Genomic DNA, 16,389 nt, shown 5'->3' with positions numbered 1-16,389 from the left:
GGAGCTTGATATCAAATCAGAGACACTGCATCTGATAGAAGAAAAAGTTGGCTCCGATCTACATATTGTGGGGTCGGGCTCCAAATTCCTTAATAGGACACCCATAGCACAAGAGTTAATAACAAGAATCAACAAATGGGACTTACTTAAACTAAAAAGTTTTTTCTCAGCAAGAGAAACAATAAGAGAGGTAAATAGGGAGCCTACATCCTGGGAACAAATTTTTACTCCTCACACTTCAGATAGAGCCCTAATATCCAGAGTATACAAAGAACTCAAAAAATTAGACAATAAGATAACAAATAACCCAATCAACAAATGGGCCAAGGACCTGAACAGACACTTCTCAGAGGAGGACATACAATCAATCAACAAGTACATGAAAAAATGCTCACCATGTCTAGCCGTCAGAGAAATGCAAATCAAAACCACCCTAAGATACCATCTCACTCCAGTAAGATTGGCAGCCATTATGAAGTCAAACAACAATAAGTGCTGGCGAGGATGTGGAGAAAAGGGTACACTTGTACATTGCTGGTGGGACTGCAAATTGGTGCGGCCAATTTGGAAAGCAGTTTGGAGATTCCTGGGAAAGCTGGGAATGGAACCACCATTTGACCCTGCTATTGCCCTTCTTGGACTATTCCCTGAAGACCTTAAAAGAGCATGCTACAGGAATACTGCCACTTCGATGTTCATAGCAGCACAATTCACAATAACTAGACTGTGGAACCAACCCAGATGTCCTTCAATAGATGAATGGATAAAAAAAAATGTGGCATTTATACACCATGGAATATTACACAGCACTAAAAAATGACAAAATCATGGAATTTGCAGGGAAATGGATGGCACTAGAGCAGATTATGCTTAGTGAAGCTAGCCAATCCCTAAAAAACAAATACCAAATGTCTTCTTTGATATAATGAGAGCAACTATGAACAGAGCAGGGAGGAAGAGTAAGAAGAAAAGATTAACATTAAACAGAGACATGAGATGGGAGGGAAAGGGAGAGAAAAGGGAAATTGCATGGAAATGAAGGGAGACCCTCATTGCTATACAAAATTACATATAAGAGGTTGTGAGGGGAATGGGAAAATAAACAAGGAGAGAAATGAATTACAGTAGATGGGGTAGAGAGAGAAGATGTGAGGGAAGGGGAGGGGGGATAGTAGGGGATAGGAAAGGTAGCTGAATACAACAATTACTAATAGGGCATTATGTAAAATTGTGGATGTGTAACCGACGTGATTCTGCAATCTGCATTTGGGATAAAATTGGGAGTTCATAACCCACTTCAATCTAATGTATGAAATATGATATGTCAAGAGCTTTGTAATGTTGTGAACAACCAATAAAAAAAATAAAAAAACTGTTCAGATCTTACATACACTATTTTATTTATTTTTCACAATTACCATTTCTTTAATTGTCTTTTTTTTTTAAAGAGAGAGTGAGAGAGGAGAGAGAGAGAGAGAGAGAGAGAGAGAGAGAGAGAGAGAATTTTTAATATTTATTTTTTAGTTCTCGGCGGACACAACATCTTTTGTTGGTATGTGGTGCTGAGGATCGAACCCGGGCCGCACGCATGCCAGGCGAGCGCGCTACCACTTGAGCCACATCCCCAGCCCCAAATTGTCTTTTAAAACAAATTTTTTGAGACAGGCTCTCTCTATGTTGCCTAGGCTGGCCTCCAACTCCTGCACTCAAGTGATTCTCCTGCCTTAGCCTCCCAAGTAACTGGGACTACAGGTGTATGATACCATGCCTGGTAACAACCATCTTTTATTAATTATTTACAGAAAGCAACAAACTTTTGAGTGAAGTTTCTAATGCTATCTAACAAAGACAGTATATTGGTTGCAACAATTACCATGGTCTTTAGTGAATTAAATGTCTAACTTAAAATACCATTATCTTTACCTTTCAACATTGCTATTTCTGGATTCCTTCAGTCACAAGAGATCCATTGGATATAGTGAGTATTGTAATAGTTCTGACTAGTGTCAGGGGAAAAAGGAACAGATTATATTTAACTAAAGTTTCACGTGGACTGAGAATGCTCTGGTCTGGGTCAACTAGAGAGGAATTGAGGGAAAGCTTAACCTTGATCTAAGACATAATATGTTAAATTTGGTTTGAAAAAGAATTAATGGTAACCATGCCTAGTGAAGTAAGGTGGATATTTTCTCTTGCCTACCATGCTACTAGATCTTATAGGTTTAGAACTGTTCTTTAAGGGCTTTGTAGATAGGAATCTTTTTGGAAATATGTAGGCTCAAGTCTATGTCCTGTTTTTCACTTCTTCCCCATCCCCCCACAATGCCAATCTTAATCTAGGGGAAAAATGGAATAAGAGATGAGGGGATACTTCTAGGAAACACTTCTTTTGAATGACAATTGACTAACCAATATAGTGAGAGTAAAATTATATAATCCAGATCCAGTATTGTTAGAATGTTAAGGTACCATTAAATGGGTAGAAGTATATATTCTGAACATGTAAATCTGACAAAATTTCATATCCATAATAGGCAAATAAATCCTACAAATAAAAAAAAGATGGAAAGCCCAGAAGAAAAATACAATAAAAAAGATGGAAAGCCCCAAAGAAAAAATATTCAGGGCAAAAGACCTGAACAAATACTATACAGGAGAGTACATACAAATTACCAATGGGCCTATGATAAGGAATTCCACTTTAAAGGTCATAAGGGAAATTTCAATCAAAATCATAATGAGACCCTATTGCACACCCAATAGAATGGCTTACAGAAAATAAATAAAATATCAAATGTTGGTGAGAATGTGGAGCAACTGGAACTCTCAAGTACTTGTAGTGGGACTATAAATTGGCATAGTGACTTTGAGAAACTGTGTGGCTGTCTAGAGTAACAAAAAATCTGAGATGGCCCCAAGATTTCTGCTCTCTGGTGTATATGCCCTGGGTAATCACCTCCTTTGTGTGTGGGCAGTCTAGGCAGGACTGTAAATCTATGGGTTTCATTCTTCTGAGTAGATTACTCAAAGGTGAAGGGATTTGTCAAGGTAATTAAGGTTTCAAATCACTTGATTTTTGAATCAATCAAAAGAATCAGAGGAGAAATTATCCTGGTGGTTCTGACTTAATCAGGTTAAACTGAGGGGGCTGGGGATGTGGCTCAGGCGGTAGCGCGCTCGCCTCGCATGCGTGCGGCCCGGGTTCGATCCTCAGCACCACATACCAACAAAGATGTTGTGTCCGCCGAGAACTAAGAAATAAATATTAAAAATTCTCTCTCTCTCTCACTCTCTCCTCTCTCACTCTCTCTTAAAAAAAATTAGAAGCTGAATAATTAAAAAAAAAATCAGGTTAAACTGAAAAAGGAATTGGCCCCTCCCAAAGGAAGAGACTAGAAGGGCAAGAGTGTGTGAGTGGTTATTGAGGAAGTTATGTTGAGCTCATGAAGGTGGTTTCCAGGAGCTGCAAGTGGTCCTGGCTCAGCAACCAGTAAGAAAGTGAAGACTTCAGGTCTAAAACCACAAGGAATGAAATACTTCTAAAACCCTGAATATGCTTGGAAATGGATTGTTCCCTTGTCATATCTCTAGATGAGGACACAGCAGGCTGATGATGTGTCAGGACTTGGCAGGATCCTCATCTGAAATGTACCAGATTTCTTGCCCATGTTAGCTGCAAAATAGCAAATCCATTTGGTTATAGGCCACTCAGTTCTAGTGATTTGTTTTGTAGCAGTAGAAAACCAATGAAATCTCCTAAAGCCAAATGTATACATACTCAGCAATTCCCTTCCTAGGAATTCCCAACAGAAGGCCCACACACATGAATTCACCAAATACATATACAGTCATCCTTTGTTATCCGACAGGGATTGGTTTCAGGATGGCATTATATGAAATGGTATAAATTTGCAATATAATCCACACACATCTTTCCTTATGTACTATAAGTCTCTTCTAATTACTTATAATACCTAATACAATGTAAATGCTATGTAACAGTTATCGTACTGTATTGTTTAGGGAATAATGACAGAAAAAAAAAGCCTGTATATGTTCAGTACAGACACAATATTTTTTTTCAAATATTTCCTGATATTTGAAAATATTTGGTTGAATTTATGGATATAAAACTGCCTGGATATGGATGGCTAACTGTACTTTGATATCCACCCAAGCAATATTTATAGTAGCCAAAACGGTATCAGTCTGCTCAGAGGCATGGCAAAGGAACAATCCACTTCTGAGCATATTCAGGTTTTTAGAAGAATTTCATTCCTTACAGTTTTAGATATAAAGTCTTCATTTTCTTGTTGGTTGCTGTACAGGGGCCACTTGCAGCTCCCGGAAGCCACCTTTGTGTGCTCACAGCATAGCTTCCTATAGCTATGATATTTATAATAGCCAAAACCCAAGTGAGCAGGAGGGGCCTTATGGATACCGGTACTATTGTTTCCAGTCTGGGTTTTGATTACACAAGTGTGCTCATTTTGTGAAAATATTAAGCTGCTCTCTTTCCTAAATTTAATTATATTATACATCCATAAAAGTAAAATGATCAGAAATTAATTTTATTACTTGATAGCACAATTATTAGATTATTTTTAGAATTTAAAAATTCTCACATATAAAAATGGTTAGGTGATTTTACCTGTGTAATCACCCCAGCATTAATCCTCTAAAGGCAAAATAGACCATAATAAAACAAAAATTCCTAATCATGTTTTAAACCTTAACTCCTGACTTTTTTTAAACTTAACTCTTAGTTTTTGTCCAATCCTCAGTACATTGCTTCAATAAATAATTTGCTCCTGTTTCAAGAGAATTGAAATTTGTAGTGTATTGAGAATTTAAAGGTAGTCTTTGTAATCATGCCTTTGCCATTATTGTAAGCTCACACCCGCTAGACCTATGTATCTTCTCTGGAGGACGTAGGATTTTGGGCCACAGTCAGGTTATATTAATAAAAAAAAAATTACCCTTCACAAACCTTTCAAAAAGTAAGCATAGATATTTTTACTCTATTTTAAAAGGAAAATAAATGTTTGCTAATGGTCTTATAAGAATAAAATCATTAAGTAATTGATAAGTACTGTTCTAATATGTCATATACAGGACATTATGCTCGATATTGGGGCTATAAAATTATGTCACTTTTCCTTTTGGAAGATTTATAATCCATGTGAAAAAGTATGTACACATACACTATTTGATAACATAGTTCATATGTTGATATAAAATAAATGGTAAATATTCAAAACGGTGAAAGGGAAAGAAAAGAAAGGGGAAATATCAGAATCATAAAATGGTCCTTAAGGCACAGCTCTTGGTTGTCAGGGTGGCTTCCTGGAGGCAGCATGATATAGAAAAACAATTATTTTCCTTCAAGCAAATTTAATTTTAAATTTGAGCTCTTTCATTTTGCAGCTATGGAAAAAGTCACTTAAACCCTTTAAGATTTATATCTTTAAGATTTTTATCTGAGAATGAGGGTTAATGCCAAAAATTTCTACCACAAGATTTTTGAGGGTCAAATGAGATAATTTAGCAAAGTAGCAGATTCTCTTAGTCTACATTGCTGCCCCTTCATGTGGATGAATAAATGACCATGGAGACTCTTTGGTATCTGACACACTCTTGCATGGTTCAGAAGGGAGTTGAGAAGCTTCAAGGGGTCACAGCATGAAAGGAGAAGGACATATGGGAATTTAAAATGCAAAACAGATAACAGAAGTCAGCAAAATTACAGGGTGATATACTGTCAAGCAAAATAGGACAGTGGGAAATCTGAAATAATAAAACTGAGAAAGTTTTGTCAAAGGCCGGAAAGCACAGTAACTTGCTGGTTATGGTGAGGACACCAGAAATACAGATAGTATCATCCCTGAATATTTAGCTTTGCAGTGGAAAATAGCTACACTCATCTTTACACAAGATGACACAGGACACAAGTGATACTAACTTCTGTCCTGCAGGTTTTACCATTTGGCCCCATAGGAGTTTGGAGAAATCTTATTTTGTTCCATAACATCAGGGAAGTTCAGATTAGGTGTGAAGCATGAGTAACACTTGGATCCAAAGGAGGAAAAGAGGGTTTAGTCCAGAAAGGTGTTGTGCAATGCAGTCTAACCTGCAGAAATATCTCATCATAGACTTATCATTGCTTAAATGTGTATCAAGGCAAAGATCACTGGAATTATTTAAGGGGTACTACCTGAGAGGTTATGGAGAGTTTAGGAGACAGATGATTCCCATTCCTCCCAGATAGAAATTGCAGATTGGAGGTTGTGATGCAAAATCAGTGGGCTCCTCTTCAAGGAAGAATGGGGGAGAAAGAGGCCTTATTATCTGATTTTACCCCCAAATACAACCACCTTGTCGTTTTTAAAGTAAATCTACTGAAATGATTCATATTTGATGGGATTGTCTCTACACTTCCCTGCTTGTATTCCATTATCAAAACTGTGAATCCCTCATTAAGCTGTTTGTTCCTATGGAAAAAAATAAAAAACCTCTCAGAGAATTTATAAGTTAAGCCATTATCAGTCTCAGCTATACCTAAGTGTGATTAGGTTTCCAAGATCAGATCTAAGGGCATATTTTCTTTTTCTTCTCTTTTTTTCATATTTTTATTGGTGCGTTATAGTTGTACACATTGATGGGGTTTGTTGTTACATATTCATACATGCACACAGCATAACAATATAATTTGGCCATTATCATTCCCCAGAACTTTCCCCCTCCCTCCCTGCCTCCCACTCCTGGTCCTTTTCCGCTATGGATCTCTCTCTCTCTCTCTCTCTCTCTCTCTCTCTCTCTCTCTCTCTCTCTCTCTTAGTAGATCCACCCTTAAGGGCATATTTTCAAAGAAGGAGGAAAAGGTGAGATAAACCAACTAATAGCAATATCTGCTTGCCCTAGGAAACTGTGCCTGGCAGAGAGAGGGAGCCACAGGTACATCTGCATCAGCTGCAACCCTTTACCCTCAAGAATTAAGGATCCTTTTTCATCATACCCCAAAGCCCACAAACCCTGCAAGCACCTCCCTTGGTTTGCTATGTTACTTAAGGACTCCAGTACACAAAGGTTCCCAATAACTGTCAGTTATTAATAATCACTGTTACATCTTACAATGGCGCCTGGGTCCTGGGTCTTGCCAAGTTTAGAGAAGGGAGAAAGAAGGGGAATCTGCTTGTTTATGGTGTTGGAAGCGCTCTGGAAACAGCCTCCAGGCCCTGGGCCAGAAGGACAAGGGACTGCTCCCCGGCTGGCGCCTTCTCGTCCCTGCTCCACCCACGCTTCCCGGGAGCAACAAGTTCTCTTCTGTGAGACCCGCCCGCGCGCCACTGGCAGACCCGGTGCCTCCTCCAAGACCGCTGTCAAATTCTTGCCAAACACATCTGGGGTGAAAATCGCAGCGGGTGCCTACGCCCTACCGAGGCGGGAGAGCCCGCAGCACCTGAAGGAGCCCTGGCTGTGGTTGGGAGAAAGGCAGGAGGCGTAAGAGTCCGGACAGAAGAGACGCTTAGGAGCCCCAGTCCGCGCGGCCCTTCAAGGCAAAAGCAACGACTAAGAGCATCCCCTGCCTTATCTCAGACATCTCATCTCCTGGGATCTGGAGCGAAGAGATAGTGCCTGCAATCTTACTGACCTACATCCAGTCCTCTGGTAGCCAAACTGCACCTCTCTGTCCTTCGGGTTCCCCTTGCCCCAGCTTATTCCCTCATCCTCACTCCACCCCAACTGGCCGCACTTCCTCTATGGACACTCGAGATCACGGACACAGATTATTTAGCGGGAAGAGCAAGCCAGTCAGCTCTGGGCCCTGCCCAGAGCTCTCCTCTTTCCTTTCAAAATGGGCACCCGGAGTCCCCTAAGGAGTGCGGAGGCGTCCGAGGCTGGGAGCCTCATCCAGCTTCCTAAACAACTGAACTCTGACAACTTCTGGGAATGGGGATCCCCGCGCTTTCCTGGGAAAGCCAGGCTGGCCGCCCACATATTAGGAGAGGGCACCTCGACTACTCAGAAGGGAATCCCCCTCAAAATCTACTTCTGCTCCACTCCTACACCAGGAATTGGGAACTAGGAAGCCAAACAGGAGTGCGCTCCGGGGGTGGGTGGTCGTGGGGGGTGGAGGGGGTAGGGGGCGACAGCGTGTAAGTTCTGCCCGGATTTTGGAAAGAGACCAGTTCATGGGTTCAAGTCTCCTAGAGTCAGGAAGCTCTTGTTCTCAGAAGGGCAGGGACCGGAGGCACTGGGAGGAAAGTCCTCCAGGAGCAGGGTCAGGGAGCGGCGAGGTAAATTGCAATGTGCAATCTTTGATCCCTGTCGGTGGGAAACTATTCTTTCTTCGGGAGATGGGGGTGGGGGAGACGTCCCTGGCAAAGCAGCCAACATCAAGCCCAGCTGTTCAGGGCTTCATCTCTTCGTCCCCATGCAATCTCGAGAACTTGGTACCTCGGACAGCAGCCCGGGCGCATGGCATCCTTTGCGATGTGTTATCCTATTTTCACTACCAAGTCAAAGAGCAATAAATTATTTTGATGACCTTACTACTACAGATGAAGGACATTTTAATTACATAACCCGTAAAAAAAATCACCGGAGGCAATGTCGTGTTAAAGAGCCGATGGCAGAATATCTGCATCGCATGAAAAAGAGAGCAAACTTGCAAATCTGCAAGGAGATTGCGCAGGGCTCCTCTCGTTTTGAAACAACATGCGAAATGCATGGGGACTCTTACCTTTCGGACTCCAAAGCCGTGTTCTGCTGCAACTTGGCGAGCTTCTTCCTCTCCCCCTTTATGCAACTCCACAAGAAAATGATTCGTGAAGACTGGTTTCTCGGCAGATGCAAAAACCATGACACAGAAGAGGAGCCCAGCGGCTGCCGTCCACTGGGAGCCACAACCACCCTTCATCCTTCTTTGGGAGTGAAAAGTGGGGTTAGAAGGAGCGCAGGCTGGTGGAGCAGGGGACCCGAAGGGGAAGGTGCAAATAAAAAATAGATATGTAGTTTTTTGTTGTTGTTGTTGTTGTTGTTTAAAAAAATCTTTGTATGAAGAAAGACTGAATTGGGGCTTGGAAAGCAGCAAATCAGTGTGTGTTCTCCTCCAGCATCTGGCTGGCGGGGAGGCTGTGTAGTCAGGCGGCCCGGCTTGCTGGCAGGGGTGCGAATGTGGGGAGCTGTGTGTATCGGAGAGAAAGAGCGAGTGTATGTCTGTGCTTGATGCTAAATCTGCATTTTCAGCTCCTCCTCGGCTTCAATTCCACTGGGGCTGGAGTGGAGCACCAGCCTGGGTGACGTGCGCCCGACAGCGGCCAATGAAGGCCGGAGTAGCAGCGGGCCCCGCCCTGGGCCGCCCCGAGCCCGCCCCCTCCCGCCCCCGGCCCGGCCGGTCCGCCTCCGCCGGCTGGGGGCGCAGCGCCTCGAGTCCGTGCCCCTACCCCTTTCAGCACCCGGAGAGCTCCCCCATCTCTGCCTGGGCGGCCACGCACCCAGGAAAATCCCCCCAGCTGTAATCAGGCCGGCGGCGCCGGAGTGATGTCATTGTTTGTGGAAATCTGTAAGGATCAAGGAAGGGAATTCGGGGTGTACCGCTCACGGAGGCCCCGAGGGGAGCGGGGCACCGGCCTCTCCCTATTCCTGTTCCTTGCTTATTTTCCTCTACAAAACAACTCTCTTACACACACACACACACACGCACGCACGCACGCGCACACACTCACACAGTCCAGGCGTGCTTGCTTTCCCTTTCCCCAATAACAAAGCAAATATTAACCTCCTCCCGCCACTTTGGGCAAATCCCAAGAGAGGTTTGCTCCGCTTCCAGGCGCCCCTTCTAGGGATGACCCAAGGGGGCAAGAGTGTAGGAACCGTCTCTGGTCTGTTTTTGTTCTTCTGTAGGCTCCTGACAGGTCAGGAACTAAGCAGCTGGGAAGCCAGCAGGAGACCCGGCTCTCCCCCGTCCGCGATAGCGATTAGAAGATTCCCCTGCAGGAGTCCGGGCTGCACCTCCAAGATTGCTTTCAGTAGAGACGCAGCCAGACGGACTCACCTGGAGGCACATTCTCAGACTTGGGAGACTTTCCTCTACCCAAGGACAGAGAGGGTGTGAATTTGAGAAGGTGTAGCCACGGATTCCAGGCGCTGGGTCAAGACTTCCTCGCTGGGCTTCTTCAGCTGGAGGCAAATTCGAACCAAGTGGCAGGAGGTCAACTAAATTATCCAGTTAAGAAGTAGGCACTCAGACTCCTGTTTGTTAATTACTAACTACTGATTTCTCTTTCTTACCTGAGTGGGTGGAAGTAGACATGCTCTGCCTGTAATGAAATGAGGACAATTGTTTTTAAGCAACTCAAATATTGTTGAGTTACAGAGTATTTACACTCATCTTGTTTATCATTTAGCAAAGTTCAAAATCCTGCCTTATGACAGAGACTCTTTCTTAGGTGCTTGCTTGAGTGTATGCAGAAGAGAGGCAATGTAGCAGTGGAGGGAGATGTTGGGAATTACATCACACACACACACACAAGCTTCCTTTGCACTTTAACACAAAGTCACCATCCATTGCAGAGGAAAGCACTCTTGGTAGAAATGAATACATTCTCAATGCCATGGGTCATACTGTCATCAGAGATCTGGTTGTAGTCATAGTTGGTTACCCCAGAGCCCTTGCAAACATTGCCAAAAAAAAAAAAAAAGGAAAAAAGAATAAAATAAGGTTTCTGGGAAAGTGTTAATTAAAGGGAGCAGATCAGCTCTGGATGTCTGGGATGTCTTGTTGCACAAGAACTTATTTCTGCCAAAGTTCTTTTTTTTTTCTTTTTCTTGATCCCTGTTTTGCTGTATAGCTTATCCCTTCAATCATCTGTTTGACTACAACACAAGGTTTTCTTAAACACCTTCAACATTTTTTCTCTCTCCTCTCTCTCTCTCTCTCTCTCTCTCTCTATATATATATATATATATATATATATATATATACATATATATATATATATATATATACTTTTTTCAAATCAAAGTACCCAATTGGTAGAAAGCAATACCACATGGTTCTTCCTGCGCTGTATTGTCATTTGAGAAAAAATGGTATCAAATGCAAAAATTACATTAGTTAGACCCACATTCATAGAGAGCATTTGAAAAGCAGCAACGGAGATAAAATCCAAGTCTTTAGAAAAATAGATCTGAAGAGAATCAAATAAGTCAATTTAGAAGATTATGGGTGTCACAAAATAGCACTGCTAATGTAGCTAAATCTCTCTGAAAATGAACATGAAATTACTGTCTATTTACAGATATTTATTAATTTTTCTGAAACCACAGAGCAATACTTCATTTCCTAAATAAATTCCAAACATGAAATGCTAGTAAGTATTGAATTTTTATATTCCTATGGTTTGAGTATGGTTTGTCTTCTATGAAGTTCGTAGAAATTTGATGGCTGGTATGGAGGTGTCAAGAGGCAGGGCCTATAAGTAATGATTGGATCTTGAGAGTTCATCCCCTCATGAATGCAATAATTCATTCATGGATTAAGAGGTTAATGAGTTACCCAGGGAGTGTTTTTGCTATAAAACAGAGCTTGGTCTGTCTCATCATGGGATGTTCTTTCTCCACTATGTTTGATGCAGCAAGAAGTCTCCAGATGCCAGTATCATTCTCTTGGACTTCCCCAAGGCTAAATTACCTCTATTCTTTATAAATTATCTGGCCTCAGGTATTTTGTTATAGCAACAGAAAATTAACTAAGACATACATCTACATTTTGAGTAATTAAAACTATATAAAATTGGTACAAACAAAATAAAAACTGAATGACTAATTAAAATAAGTTATGTTCAATGGTTTATGTAGAATGCCATTCATAATAATATTTTCAGAACAGCAAAATAAATCAAAAGAGAATTTTCTGTGATGAAAATGCTAAATTTTTATTGTACAAAAAGGCAAGCCAATACAGGAAATGTATTGATACATTATATTGATATTTGGGATGTGTTATTATTTGAATAGAAAGTGACTCTTAAAAGTTCAGGTGTGAGACAATGTAAGAACATTCAGAGGTGAAATGATTTGGTTATGAGAGGTATAACCTAAGCAATGGCTTAATTGATTAATATGGATTATATGGGTATTAACTATTGGCAGGTAGAATGTGGCTGAAGGAGGTGGGTCACTGGGGGCATGCCTTTGAGGTTTATATTTTGTCTGTGGTAAAAAGAGCTCTCCTTGCCTCCTAATGTCCTGAGCTGCTTTCCTCTGCCATACTCTACAGCCATGATGTTCTGCCTCCCCTTGGGCCCAGAACTACGGAGTCAGCCATCTATGGACTGAGACATCTGAAGCAAAAAGCCAAATATTTCCTCCTCTAATTGTTCTTGTCAGGTCTTTTGGTCACAGCTATGCGAGAGCTGACTAAAACAAAATGCAAGTACAGATCCAGATGTGCACACATGGTGCTCTTTCAGATAACTATTTCTCAAGCTCTTTTTTCTAATACTGATAGTGATTTTGGAGAAAGAAGGTAAATGGGAAGGATAATAGCAGTGGTGTGTTTGAGAACTGACCCAGCAGCTGGTTGCCAGGAACTCTATTTCAGGCTTTGCTATCATTGGCTGTATATGCCACTTGAGTTAAACTATTGCACCTCTCAAAGTCTGTATTTCTTCATCTGTAAAAACATACTGTTGGGCGGGGTATTGTGGCACATGCCTGTAATCCTAGCAACTCTGGAGGCCGAGGCAGGAGGATTTCAAGTTAGAGGCAAGCCTTAGTAAGTGAGACCCTAAGCAACACAGCAAAATCCTGTTTCAAAATAAAAAGTAAAAAGGGATGGGGATGTTCTAGGTATAGAATCATGTCATCTGCAAATAGTGATAATTTAAGTTCTTCTTTTCCTATTTTTATGCCTTTAATTTCTTTCGTCTGTCTAATTGCTCTGGCCAGTGTTTCGAGAACTATATTGAATAGAAGTGGTGATAGAGGGCATCCCTGTCTTGTTCCAGATTTTAGAGGGAATGCCTTTAACTTTTGTCCATTCAGAATGATGCTAGCCTGAGGCTTAGCATAGATAGCTTTTACAATGTCAAGGTAAGTTCTTGTTATCCCTAGTTTTTCTAATGTTTTTGAACATAAAGGGATGCTGTACTTTGTCGAATGCTTTCTCTGCGTCTATCAAGATGATCATATGGTTCTTATCTTTAAGTCTATTGATGTGGTGAATAACATTTATTGATTTCCGTATATTGAACCATCCTTGCATCCCAGGGATGAATCCTACTTGATCATGGTGCACAATTTTTTTGATGTGTTTTTGTATTCGATTCGCCAGAATTTTATTGAGGATTTTTGCATCTAGGTTCATTAGAGATATTGGTCTGTAGTTTTCTTTCTTTGAGGTGTCTTTGTCTGGTTTCGGAATCAGGGTGATGTTGGCCTCATAGAATGAATTTGGAAGAGCTCCCTCTTTTTCTATTTCCTGAAATAGCTTGAAAAGTATTGGTATTAATTCCTCTTTAAAGGTTTTGTAAAACTCTGCTGTATACCCATCCGGTCCTACTAGAACTAATAAATGAATTCAGCAAAGTGGCAGGATATAAAATCAACACGCATAAATCAAAGGCATTTCTGTATATCAGCGACAAAACTTCTGAAACGGAAATGAGGAAAAACACTCCATTCAAAATATCCTCAAAAAAAAAAAAACACTTGGGAATCAAACTAACAAAAGAGGTGAAAGATTTATACAATGAAAACTACAAAACCCTAAAGAGAGAAGTAGAAGAAGATCTTAGAAGATGGAAAAATATACCCTGTTCATGGATAGGCAGAACTAACATCATCAAAATGGCGATATTACCAAAAGTTCTCTATAGGTTTAATGCAATGCCAATCAAAATCCCAACGGCATTTCTTGTAGAAATAGATAAAGCAATCATGAAATTCATATGGAAAAATAAAAGACCCAGAATAGCAAAAGCAATTCTAAACAGGAAGTGTGAATCAGGCAGTATAGCGATACCAGATTTCAAACTATATTACAGAGCAATAGTGACAAAAACAGCATGGTACTGGTACCAAAACAGGCGGGTGGACTAATGGTATAGAATAGAGGACACAGAGACTAATCCACAAAGTTACAACTATCTTATATTTGATAAAGGGGCTAAAAGCATGCAATGGAGGAAGGATAGCATCTTCAACAAATGGTGTCGGGAAAACTCGAAATCCATATGCAACAAAATGAAACTGAATCCCTTTCTCTCGCCATGCACAAAAGTTAACTCAAAATGGATCAAGGAGCTTGATATCAAATCAGAGACACTGCATCTGATAGAAGAAAAAGTTGGCTCCGATCTACATATTGTGGGGTCGGGCTCCAAATTCCTTAATAGGACACCCATACCACAAGAGTTAATAACAAGAATCAACAAATGGGACTTACTTAAACTAAAAAGTTTTTTCTCAGCAAGAGAAACAATAAGAGAGGTAAATAGGGAGCCTACATCCTGGGAACAAATTTTTACTCCTCACACTTCAGATAGAGCCCTAATATCCAGAGTATACAAAGAACTCAAAAAATTAGACAATAAGATAACAAATAACCCAATCAACAAATGGGCCAAGGACCTGAACAGACACTTCTCAGAGGAGGATATACAATCAATCAACAAGTACATGAAAAAATGCTCACCATGTCTAGCCGTCAGAGAAATGCAAATCAAAACCACCCTAAGATACCATCTCACTCCAGTAAGATTGGCAGCCATTATGAAGTCAAACAACAACAAGTGCTGGCGAGGATGTGGAGAAAAGGGTACACTTGTACATTGCTGGTGGGACTGCAAATTGGTGCGGCCAATTTGGAAAGCAGTTTGGAGATTCCTGGGAAAGCTGGGAATGGAACCACCATTTGACCCTGCTATTGTCCTTCTCGGACTATTCCCTGAAGACCTTAAAAGAGCATGCTACAGGGATACTGCCACATGGATGTTCATAGCAGCACAATTCACAATAGCTAGACTGTGGAACCAACTCAGATGCCCTTCAATAGATGAATGGATAAAAAAAATGTGGCATCTATACACAATGGAGTACTATGCAGCAATAAAAAATGACAAAATCATAGAATTTGCAGGGAAATGGATGGCACTAGAGAAGATTATGTTTAGTGAAGCTAGCCAATCCCTAAAAAAAATACCAAATGTCTTCTTTGATATAATGAGAGCAACTATGAACAGAGCAGGGAGGAAGAGCAGGAAGAAAAGATTAACATTAAACAGAGACATGAGATGGGAGGGAAAGGGAGAGAAAAGGGAAATTGCATGGAAATGAAGGGAGACCCTCATTGCTATACAAAATTACATATAAGAGGTTGTGAGGGGAATGGGAAAATAAATAGGGAGAGAAATGAATTACAGTAGATGGGGTAGAGAGAGAAGATGGGAGGGGAGGGGAGGGGGATAGTAGGGGATAGGAAAGGTAGCAGAATACAACAATTACTAATAGGGCATTATGTAAAATTGTGGATGTGTAACCGACGTGATTCTGCAATCTGCATTTGGGGTAAAATTGGGGGTTCATAACCCACTTCAATCTAATTTATGAAATATGATATGTCAAGAGCTTTGTAATGTTGTGAACAACCAATAAAAAAAATAATTCTGTCAATGAGCTAAAAAACCATTTAATTGTATAGTTTAATAGGTGAATTGTATGGTATGCAAGTTATATCATAATATAGTTATTCCATTAAATTGATGAAATACAAAAAAAAAAAGGGATGGGGATGTTGCTCAGTGGTTAAGTACCCCTGAGGTCCAATCCCCAGTAGTAAAAACACAAACAAAACAAAACAAAACAAAAACTATTGAATTAAAACCTTCCAGATTCCAAAATATAAACTTTAAAGAAATGCTAAAGCACAGTGTATAATGTAGAAAGCATATTAATAGCTTGAGAAATGTTGAGGACAATCATACTTTTTGATAATATTATGGTGGCCAACAGATTTACTTCTTTTTATAAACTTCCCCCAAACTTTACTGATTTTAAGAAAATAACTGGCACAAAGAGATTGACATTTGGTACCAGGTATGAAAGTCACCAACATCTCGAGGTACTTTTAATATATCTACTGTTGTATTTATAGCAATAACATGAAGTATTTGGTTATGGTTAAGATGTGCCACAGAACCCCACTGTCTCTTTGCTGATGCCTTGTAAATACCAGAATATTCATCTCATGACTTCATAACTGTGAATCAATAGTTCTCTGAGTGATTAAAAAATTCAACCCATTTAAAGCACTAATAGGATTCTCCCATTCAGATGTACTTCTAGAAGGAAGACTTTGGACCCACAGAGCAGCAGATCAAAGAT

The 16,389-nt window shown here is 40.6% G+C and overlaps 1 protein-coding gene across 2 annotated transcripts in view; it reads right to left on the bottom strand.

The window, feature by feature from the left end:
• PCSK2 (proprotein convertase subtilisin/kexin type 2) overlaps positions 1–8,920 on the bottom strand; it is a gene marked incomplete at both ends in the record, with an annotated part of 264,335 nt that extends 255,415 nt beyond the window's left edge. For both annotated transcript variants that reach the window (XM_081293243.1, XM_081293244.1), the window contains one exon: positions 8,744–8,920. In XM_081293243.1, the coding sequence (XP_081149369.1) occupies positions 8,744–8,920 (177 nt within the window). The remainder of the gene's footprint in view (positions 1–8,743) is intronic.
• Between the last annotated feature and the right edge of the window lie 7,469 nt (positions 8,921–16,389).

The sequence above is a fragment of the Spermophilus citellus genome, assembly GCF_964194105.1.
Source record: "Spermophilus citellus genome assembly, chromosome: 4".
NCBI classification, from domain to species: Eukaryota; Metazoa; Chordata; class Mammalia; order Rodentia; family Sciuridae; genus Spermophilus; species Spermophilus citellus.
This window is presented reverse-complemented; position numbering and strand designations above follow the sequence as displayed.